This window comes from Rhinoderma darwinii, chromosome 5 (assembly GCF_050947455.1).
Source record: "Rhinoderma darwinii isolate aRhiDar2 chromosome 5, aRhiDar2.hap1, whole genome shotgun sequence".
Taxonomy (NCBI): Eukaryota; Metazoa; Chordata; class Amphibia; order Anura; family Rhinodermatidae; genus Rhinoderma; species Rhinoderma darwinii.
Window position 1 is genome coordinate 50312535 of NC_134691.1, and position 11013 is coordinate 50323547.

The 11013-nt window shown below is 41.9% G+C and overlaps 1 protein-coding gene across 1 annotated transcript; it reads right to left on the reverse strand.

The window, feature by feature from the left end:
• Positions 1 to 650: 650 nt before the first annotated feature.
• On the reverse strand, positions 651 to 5901 carry LOC142652414 (DNA damage-regulated autophagy modulator protein 1-like). The gene is made up of 8 exons (XM_075828052.1): positions 5743 to 5901; positions 5416 to 5483; positions 4783 to 4925; positions 3262 to 3433; positions 2889 to 2947; positions 2324 to 2410; positions 2032 to 2212; positions 651 to 1500 (listed from the first exon to the last, which is right to left on the reverse strand). Exons 1-7 carry the CDS (start codon positions 5862 to 5864, stop codon positions 2138 to 2140), a joined length of 726 nt encoding a protein of 241 aa, XP_075684167.1. The 5' UTR covers positions 5865 to 5901; the 3' UTR covers positions 651 to 1500; positions 2032 to 2137.
• Between the last annotated feature and the right edge of the window lie 5112 nt (positions 5902 to 11013).

The following is an 11013-nucleotide window of genomic DNA, read 5'->3' on the forward strand; positions in this document are numbered from 1 at the left end:
AGGTAAAAGGGATTTTGAATAAGGAAGGCTATCACTCCATTTTGCAACGCAACGCCATACCCTGTGGACAGCGTTTGATTGGAGCCAATTTCATCCTACAACAGGACAATGACCTAAAGCACACCTCCAAATTATGCAAGAACTATTTAGGGAAGAAGCAGGCAGCTGGTATTCTATCTGTAATGGAGTGGCCAGCGCAGTCACCAGATCTCAACCCCATAGAGCTGTTGTGGGAGCAGCTTGACCGTATGGTACACAAGAAGTGCCCATCAAGCCAATCCAACTTGTGGGAGGGGCTTCTGGAAGCATGGGGTGAAATTTCTCCCGATTACCTCAGCAAATTAACAGCTAGAATGCCAAAGGTCTGCAATGCTGTAATTGCTGCAAATGGAGCATTCTTTAACGAAAGCAAAGTTTGGAGGAAAAAATTATTATTTCAAATAAAAATCATTATTTCTAACCTTGTCAATGTCTTGACTATATTTTCTAGTCATTTTGCAACTCATTTGATAAATATAAGTGTGAGTTTTCATGGAAAACACAAAATTGTCTGGGTGACCCCAAACTTTTGAACGGTGGTGTATATATATTATATCAGTATAATTATTATTGAAAGTAATGAAGAGAATAACACGTTTTAGGTGGTAGAAATAAGTAAAATGACTTTATTAAACTGTTTTATAAGCCAACAAATAAGGACCATGAGGATAGTAAACAGTCCCCTACTTCTTTCTCCTTGTTGTAGGATGATATTTGGGAGAAAGGTTGGTGCCGGTGGTTGTCTTGGCACTTGGTTATATTTCTGGAGCCTCTGCAGTTTAGGATGTTCCTGCTTGGCTGTGACGTGCCATTGCAGTTCGTTGTAGGGTCTACTGGACATAAATAGTTCTTGTAGTTCTTTCTCCGTGATGTAAGATGATATTTGGTCGCCATCTCTTGAGTTAAGCAGTTTAGGATGTTCCCACAGTAGTTACTACTTGACTGTGACGTGCCATTCAACCTCGCTGTAGGGTCCATTGTTTTTAAACGGTTCTTTTCGTTTTTCCTCCCCATTGTAAGATGATTTATGGGGAAAAGGTTGGTGCTGGTGGATGTTTTAGCACTTGGTTGCATTTCTAGACCCTTTGAAGTTTGAGATTTTCCTGCTCGGCTGTGACGTGCCGTTCCACCTCATTGTAAAGTCCACTGGTCATAAACAGTTCTTTTAGTTCTTTCTCCCTGATGTAAGATATTTTTAGGAGAAAGATTGGAGGTGGTGGATGTCTTGGCACTTGGTTGTATTTCTGGAGCCTCTGCAGTTTGAGATGTTCCTGCTCGGCTGTGACGTGCCAGTCCACCTCGCTGTAGGGTCTACTGGTCATAAACAGTTCTTTTAAATCTTTCTCCGTGATGTAAGATGATATTTGGGAGAAAGCTTGGAGGTGGTGGATTTCTTGGCACTTGGTCGCCATCTCTTGGTCGCTGTGACGTGCCATTCCATTCCACCTCGTCTGTAGAATACTAGAAAAAATGGAAAGTAAACCTGTAACTATATGGACAAATCTTCTAATATTTGAAAAAACATCTATATATTTTTTTACATGGTAATGGAAACAGTAGTGACCATAACAGCTAAACCCAGTGGTGGTAGTCATCGTTGTCGCCCCCCAATCTAGTTTCTGCCTCTATTCAAGGATCTGCATTACTTCAGAGGGCAATATAATACCACATAACTCTCACAGTGCTCCATTATCTGGGTAAGGTCTAAGGGGGCAGGGGGTGGGATAGTGGACTCATTATAAAATACCATGTTATCTGTGGTCTATTATAATATGACTGGTGGTAATCCTACTGCTTCGTCATTGTCAGGGTGCTGAAGATATGCAGCCCCAGAATGAAATGACATATTTAGCTCCTCTACATCTGGTTATTTTCTCATATTTATGGGGGGGGGGGGGATACCCTTTTAATAGTGGTTGGGTTGGATATTGGATATTCTCTACCTGTCATCTATATACATGTGATTTAGGACACACAACATATTAACCTCACCTTTATTTTTATTTTTGTCAGGTCCAACATGGAAGATTAGGGCTGGATCTTGTGTAATTGTGGTTTGGGGTGTGTGGTCTCACATCACCGCCCACGAGGGTCCTCTTTATACTCCAGAGACCTGGTCCTTCTCCCTCTTGGAGATGGTGAAGCTTTTCCAGGTAATTGTAATAGATAAACTCTAAGAAAAGAAACACATATCCACATTATAAACCCCATGATTGTAGAGATGAATAATAATGTTATTACAAGGTCTGGTATAAGAGGTAATAACGAGGTTACGTCTACTGACCTGCATATTCTGATAGTAGCTCAATACATTCACCAGAATGAGGACCAACGTCGACCACTCTATAATTTTTGCTGTCATTTCACTGATCTGTGAAAAAATATCAAAATTAATATAGAAAAAATTGCGCAAAACAAGAGCTTTCCGCCGTGTCTAAGGTTTTGCTGCATTCATGTTAATTGTATGGAGTCATGTGTCTGACGGCGAGGCCAAAACAGACCTGACCCATTGTCATGTAAATGACATCAGATCCATTACATTATGGATGTCACGATCACCATGGTGCTGAGAATGAGCACAAAGTTTATGGGTCCAATTGTATTCCTATAGAACTGATTCTAGGTGTACAAATAAAATCTATCCAATGATCCACAATTTTTGATTAATTCAGCTACCTATTTAAAGAATAACATTTATTAACTTACTGAAAATACAGCCATTACGACTATATTGCCGCATGATGACCATCCATTAATGCCGGATTAAAGAAATTTTCCATCCACTGGTTTGTACCAGTGGCTCAGCATGTCAATAACTTGATATTATCTATGAAATATACTGTACATACCTTTAGACATTCATCTCCAGCGCACAGGTGGGTGTATACTGATACCCTACTTCCAATGTCTGGTAATTTATTATATAGGAAAATAACGTTTATTATGTGTCTTATAGGATTTACTACACTTTTATGTAAGATAAATGTTAATACAATACATATATAACAATGACAGTACCGCTGTTTCTATTCAGTATCTTCCTGCAAGAAGCTGAACAATGTTACCAGATGACACTGTGTTATACCAGCATGTCGCCATCTGACGACCAAGATCAGAAAATTAAGGGAAATGATCACCTCGGGATCTGATGTTTTCTAAATGTGAACCTAAAGACAAGGACGGTTGGATTCCATTGTGTTAATATTATTTAAGAAAGGATACATGAAACTACTAGGGTCAGGGCCATGATACAAGACGCTGTTCTAAAATGGCTGATGACTCTTCGGCTTCCTGGAACTTTGTAGAGGAGTATGGACTGCCAAAGGTTGTAGATACCACCAAGTCCAAATGCGATGAAAGAGCTAAGCCGGTGAGTTATTGGAAAAGCGTCGGTCTAGAAAACAAGCAGGAATTTGTTACGGAATCAATAACTAATTTTCAAATAAATCATCAATGACGTTTTCACATAATAACCCCAGAGATTTAATGGATAAAGTGCCCATACGATTTATAGAAATACAAGTAATTTTCTATATTTATATCATAGCCAGGGATGTCAACTCTTCTGGTAAAACTGGGAGCCACCCTACTTTTAGTCTACGTCATCCAGTCACCTAGTGATAGATAGTTTCACTCAGTTCCCAGAGATGATAGCTAAAAAAAAGGGTGCAGGAGCAATAAAAAAACAAACAAAGAAAAAAACGGTATGTATTCTTATTCTTCTAGCTGCCGACTCTTGCTCTCAGCTTTGGGCACCACTAAACTTGATACTCACTCTCTGAACTGCCCTCACTCTCCAGCACTGATGCCCCAGTCTCTGCCGTTGAAGTGGTCACGTGCATCCCAAGATCGATGAATGGCATGCGACCACTGCAGGAGCTTCCGGGACCGCAGCAGCGAAGAGCGGGGCCTCAGCACTTGAGCGGAGGGCTCTTCACAGGGTGGGTATTTCATAGTTTTTTATTGTATAACATCCCCTGCCCTACTGCTTTTTAAAAGTCCCAGATAACCCCTCTGGTTTGGAGACTGTATATATTATTGGGGTCTGGTCTGGGAACTGAATATATTTAGGAGATCTGGGGTCTGATTTTAATATAGAGGGTCTAAATGTATTTAGGGGGTCTGGGGTCTGATATTAATATATACAAGGGTTTGAATATATTTAGCCATACCCCTCAATAAAAGCCACACCCCACAAAAAGGCCATTCCTATTTTTGCCTCGATCCGCTGCTCGAGTATTACCATTTGAAGGGCTTTTCCAGGTTGACATTTCTGCATGGCTGCTATTAAAATCCTGATAGTTGCCTTGGAAACAGACAGCAGTTTCGCTCCACCCCACTGTCAGTCATGTGACCTGGCAGCTGAGCTCTATCATCTAAGCTCCCACAATGCAATACTCTATGGCCACATGAAAGCAGCAGAATTCTTAGTTTAGCTTTAGACATGAATGGAGAATAAAACATCATGTTGTCCAATGAGGATGCACTATTAGTGTATATGAACGTCATAGACAGGGGGGTCTCCTGCTTCGGTCTCCTTTCTATTAGCCAGAGCGGAAAGCTGCTAACAAAATGATGTCTCCCGCTCTGAAGGACTCAGGGCACCCATCGATTATATGGTAACCCATACATTTAAATAAACCAAGTAATACCACATTAGTGTGCGGCCACCCGGTGATAACCACCTATCGTGGCCACCAGCGGTTCAGCTACCTATTTAAAGAATAACATTTATTAACTTACTGAAAATACAGCCATTACGACTATATTGCCGCATGATGACCATCCAATTGCCAGGAGGATCTTTTGAATCAAGGCCTGATGAGCCCCAAAGGCTTCAGCATGGAGCATGATGAACTTGTAATGTAGAAACATCAGACCCAGAGCTGAAAAAGAGCAAATGAGCCGAATAAATTCTCTACCACGTGTAAAACAACCTAATAACATCTATGAAGCGTGGACCAAGTACTAAACTCAACAAGAAACCTTCAATAATGGACCGAAACATTTATCTGCATCGTCTAATCCAAACAATTATCTATCAATTGCTAATAACAAAACTATATATCTTTTTTTTTAGAAAAATCTGATTACTACCACAGGCTGAGATGGGGATGGCAGGGTGCGACTGATGCCTAGTCTGAGTTATGACTGACTGGTTGCTAGGGATACACTACCTATCAACCACAGTCTTGTCTGGCAATGTGTCCCTAGCAACCAGCCTGCATCTCTCACTGCCATAGTAAACACATTTTTGTAAAATTAAATGTAGGATTGACCCCAGAGTAATATAATCAGATATAAGCCATTGTATAATAACCCGCCATCCCCCAGAAGTAGAAAAATATTATAATCACTTCCGTGATATTTACTTACAGGCAATGGCCATTCCTTCGAATCCTATGATAAACAGGATATTTTCGGGAAAATAATTTCCCGCTTCACTGTAAAACAGAAAAGAAAAAGGTCAATGTTAAATAATATCGAAAAATTGACAGAATTGTTTCATCTTAATAATCATCAGTCTGATAATAATCTATAGGACTGAGGGGATGAGGGGATGCGTTTCTATGTCCTCTTGCGGCCCCTCTGGGTAATGAAAGCCATTTTGTTCATAAGATATTTCCTCCTAATTTAAGTAATTACCTTATACATTCCCAAACCCAAACTATAAAATAAGAGTCTTGTAATTCTCCATCTTACCTGATGTACATCAGTGGTGTGGCATGGTTGTTGATAACAGTCAGTGTGTAGCTAGCAGAGAGCCAGGCTACACACCAAAAGGCCAAGAGGATGGAGAAGAATCCCAATCCGTTGATCTCCATAACAGTGAGAAGTTGCCAATAATTCAACAAATCGCACTCTGTGTCAATTCACAGAAAAAAAGACCGGGCTACTGTCAGGGGAATATTTATACCCTCTCATCATCTCTCTGTGACATCATAATTAAGTGATGTCATCATGATGTCACAGTAAGGTCAGTACTGCTGCTGTCAGGGGAATTCCTAGCCTCTTAGCTCTCTGTGACATCATAGCTCAGTGATGTCACCATGATGACACAGTAAGGTCAGTTCTGCTCTGGAGCTGCCATGGTTACTATCAGTTATGAACTTATTTCTACTATTACAGACCCCAGAATACAAGTCATTGATGTAGTGACATTTCAGGGTCTTTTTTCACACTAGTCAATGTAAGATCATCTGTAAGGCTCTGTTCACATCTGCGTTGGAGTACCGTTCTGACGTCCTGTCGGAGGTTTCCTTCAGAACGGCACCCTGTACAGACACAAACTGACACAGACGGAAACCAGAGGTTTCTGTCTCCATCACCTTTGATTTCAATGGTGCCCCTGGTTTCCGTTTGTCTCTTTTGTACACTGGATCAGTAGTTTTGCTGGAAGCAATAGCATAGTCGACTATTCTATCGCTTCCGGCAAAACGACGGGTCCGGTGCACAAAAGAGGCAAACGGAAACCACGGGCACCGGCTCCGTCACCATTGAAATCAATGGTGATGGAGACGGAAACCTCTGGTTTCCATCGGTGTCAGTTTGTGTCTGCTCAGGGTCCCGTTCTGATGGAAACCTCCGACGGGAACGTCAGAACGGGACCCCAACGCAGATGTGAACAGAGCCTTATATGGTGCTAATAAAAAGTGTTCACCCCCCAGTTAGAGGGTGCATGGGGGGCCACAGCCGCACGGGGCTAACTTATCAAGTCTATTTTGCAACTAAATAGTCCACACCAGGAGAAATTGCAGACCCCCTTTATACAGGTACAATAATGTAGCAGACACAGTTGATTCAATGTTCACACTTTACTGGAGATAAACTCTCTTGGAGAGGCAGAATTCTTGAACGTTACAAATGCAATAACACAGTCTCTTAATAAATGCAACTATATACATTGGCTGACAACCTGGTCATTACCAGCCCTTGACGGCTTGTGCCCCGCTTGGCAATCCAGCACTTAGGCCTATTCAGCGGCTCCCGCCCCGCTTGGCAATCCAACACTGAGGCCTATTCAGCGGCTCCCGCCCCGCTTGGCAATCCAACACTGAGGCCTATTCAGCGGCTTCCGCCCCGCTTGGCAATCCAACACTTAGGCCTATTCAGCGGCTCCCGCCCCGCTTGGCAATCCAACACTGAGGCCTATTCAGCGGCTCCCGCCCCGCTTGCCAATCCAGCACTTAGGCCTATTCAGCGGCTCCCGCCCCGCTTGGCAATCCAGCACTTAGGCCTATTCAGCGGCTCCCGCCCCGCTTGCCAATCCAGCACTTAGGCCTAGTCAGCGGCTCCCGCCCCGCTTGACAATCCGGCTGATTACAGCCCTTGTCGGCTCCCGCCCCGTCTGGCATACAGTTCGAGCAGCAATCCGTGGCTTATGCCCTGTTTAGCAATCTGGGTAATTACAGTCCTTGGTGGCTCCCGCCCCACCTGGCATATCTAAGCACTGCACACACCCTTATCTGTGATCCGGCTGGCCATCTATTGTGGTCACTTACTTTACTCGTATCCTCAGAACAGTCTTTGGCTATCAAAGGGGAGGACAAGTCTTTACTGCTCACCGCTCCATGTGTTCCATAAACTGGCTTGAATCTCCATGTTATTACTCGGACCTAGTTGTACAGCACCCCTCAGTACTCAGGGTTTTCAGGTCCCTCACTCGAGCCCTTGCCACGTGTGTATATTGCAGCTCACCCGCTTACTCCAAGGTGCCAGTGTTTGGGCCTCCTCCCTCACACACTCTGTGCAGCCCCTCTCAGTCTTTTTCCAGTCACACTGCCCTGCACGTCACTTCCTCCCTCCTGCTTTCTATCTCTTCCTGCCAGTATGGAGCCATCTAGTGGCCAAAGTAATTTATTACAGCTGATACACATGTAATACATACAAGGCAAAACAAATAGACAATGGAACAGACTTAACCCCTTAATGACCGGGCATGTTTGTACCTTAAAGGGAATGTGTTGCCAGCAAAACATGTTTTTTTTTTTTTAGTTAAACAATTAGTGTGTAGGTGATTAGACATTGTTCTAATTTTTTTTATTTTTTTCACGAGTCAGGAAATATTATAAATTGGATTCAATTTATAATATTTCCCAGCACTGGTCACTAGATGGAGTAATTCCCAAAATTGCAGCATTGCATGTGGTAAAGCAACCACATTGCTTTATGCTGCAAAATTGGGAAAAAATCCCTCGCTCTAGTGAGCTCTCAGAATCCCCCCCTCCTTTATCCTGGCTAGTGCCGGGAGAAACGAGGGGTTTGAACGGTCTAACCTCCTACACTGTGTGTCGCCATTTTTTGAGCTAACACACAGTGTAGAAGGTTTACATACACTAGTAAACACACACTGAAACACGAACATACATAGAAATCACTTACCTGCTCCAGTCGCCGCCGCTCCCTCCGGTCCGTCCGCTCCGTCTGCTGCCGCTGCTCCATGTGCACAAGTCCGGAAGCCGCGACCGGAAGTAGTAATCTTACTGTCCGGCCGCGACTTCCGGTCCACAGGAAAATGGCGCCGGACGGCGCGCATTTCAAATTGGACTGTGTGGGAGTGGCACATGCGCCGTTCCCACACACACGGCGTACACCATAGTGGATGGAACGGGCCCCGTTCGGAGTCCCTATGGGACTGTAGCTGCCGTATTCCATGTCTGTATGTGTCGTTAATCGACACATACAGAAATGGAAAAAAAAATGGCAGCCCCCATAGGGAAGAAAAAGTGTAAAAATAGAAAAAAGTAACACACAAACACACAAATAAATCTAAACGTTTTTAATAAAACCCTAACATAAAACTGATATAAAAAAAAAATTTTTGGTGACACTGTTCCTTTAATGACCAAGCCAGATTTGTCAAATCTTGTATGTCTGACTTTATCAGAGAATAACTCTGTGAAAGTTTTGAATATCCAAGTAATTCTGACATTGTTTTTTCGTCACATGTTGTACTTTATATTAGTGGTAAAAGTAGACTGATACGATTTGCGGAAATTAATTAAAAAATAGAAAAATTGAAGAAATTTTGTAAAAATTACCATTTTTCCCTATTTTTAACTGCAATATGTCACATATGTACACACATACTGTACAATTTTTTTAATTAAATATATATTTCTATCTCTTTACTCTATTTTGGCAGCACTTTTGAAAAAATAAAATAAATTTTCAGCAATTTAGAGGACTTACAAATTGAATAATAATTTTATACATTTTGAAGTACATTTTGTTTTCCTGCACCAAGCCAGGTTTTCAGAGGCTCATAGGTCTCAGAGTGATGGAAACCCCCACAAATGACCCCATTTAGAAAACTAGACCCCTTAAGGTATTTACCTAGGGGTGTAGTAAGTATTTTGACGCCACAGTTTTTTGCTAAATTTAATACATAGCAGGTGAAATAAAAGTATCAGTTTGAAGACCAATTTCTTTGTAAAGCGACCATGAGAATGAAGAAACACACCCCAAAATCTATCACCCTGTTTCTCCTGTTTTCAAAAATACCCACATTGTGGCCCTAATGCGCTGCCTGGACACACGGCAGGACCCAAAAGGAAGGGAGCACCCGGAGGCTTTCAGGACTCATATTTTGCTTGAAAATGTTTTAGGCCCCACTGTACATTTGAAGAGGCTTTGAGCTGCCAGAATGATAGAAACTCCCCATAAACGACCCCATTTAGAAAACTAGACCCCATAACGTAATTATTTAGGTGTATAGTAAGTATTTTGACCCCACAGTTCTTTGCTAAATTTAATGCATATAAGGTGAAAAAAAAATTTATTTCACTTTTTCATAAAAGTATTAGTTTGAAGACCGATTTCTTTGTAAAGCGAACATGAAAATGAAGAAACACACCCCAAAATCTATCACCCTCTTTCTCCTGTTTTCAAAAATACCCACATTGTGGCCCTAATTTGCTGCCTGGACACACGGCAGGACCCAAAAGAAAGGGAGCACCCGGAGGCTTTCAGGACTCATATTTTGCTTGAAAATGTTTTAGGCCCCACTGTACATTTGGAGAGGCTTTGAGTTGCCAGAACGATAGAAACTCCCCATAAACGACCCCATTTCGAAAACTAGACCCCATAACGTAATTATTTAATTGTATAGTAATTATTTTGACCCCACAGTTCTTTGCTAAATTGAATGCATATCAGGTGAAAAAAAAAATAATTTCACTTTTTTCATAAAAGTATTTGTTTGAAGACCGATTTCTTTGTAAAGCGAACATGAAAATGAAGAAACACACCCCAAAATCTATCACCCTCTTTCTCCTGTTTTCAAAATACCCACATTGTGGCCCTAATGCGTTGTTTGGACACACGGCAGGGCCCCAAAGGAAGGGAGCACCCGGAGGCTTTCAGGACTCATATTTTGCTTGAAAATGTTTTAGGCCCCACTGTACATTTGGAGAAGCTTTCAGCTGCCAGAATGATAGAAACTCCCCATAAACGACCCCATTTCGAAAACTAGACCCCTTAAGGTATTTATCTAGGGGTATAGTTAGCATTTTGACCACACAGGTTTTTCGCTAAATATATTGGAATTAGTCTGTAAGAATTAAAATGTACTTTTTTTCTGAAACATAGAAATTTTTAATATTTACAAGCAATAACGAAGAAAATGCACCCCAACATTTGTAAAGCAATGTCTCCCGATTATGACAATACCCCATATGTGGTAAGAAACTGCTGTTTGGACCCACAGTAGGGCTCAGAAGGGAAGAAGCGCCATTTGGATTTATGATTTTGCTGGAATGTTTTTCGCTGCCATGTCGCATTTGCAATGCACTGGAGGGACCAAAGCAGTGGAAACCCACCAAAAGTGACCCCATTTTGGAAAAACCTTCAAGGAATTTTTCTAGGGGTATAGTGAGCATTTACACCCCACGGGTCTTTTGCAGAGTTTATTAGAATAAGGGCGCGAAAATTAATATCAAATTTTTTTCCACTAAAATGTTGCATTTTCTCATT

Bases quoted from the DNA above. Each gene is read 5' to 3' on its own strand.
- LOC142652414 (XM_075828052.1), bottom strand. From the start codon at position 5,864: ATGGAGATCAACGGATTGGGATTCTTCTCCATCCTCTTGGCCTTTTGG. The intron at 5,484-5,742 runs GTAAGATGGAGA...TCTGTTTTACAG, and splicing joins ACACCACTGATGTACATCAG to TGAAGCGGGAAATTATTTTC. The intron at 3,434-4,782 runs GTAAGTTAATAA...CTTGTTTTCTAG, and splicing joins TCGTAATGGCTGTATTTTCA to ACCGACGCTTTTCCAATAAC.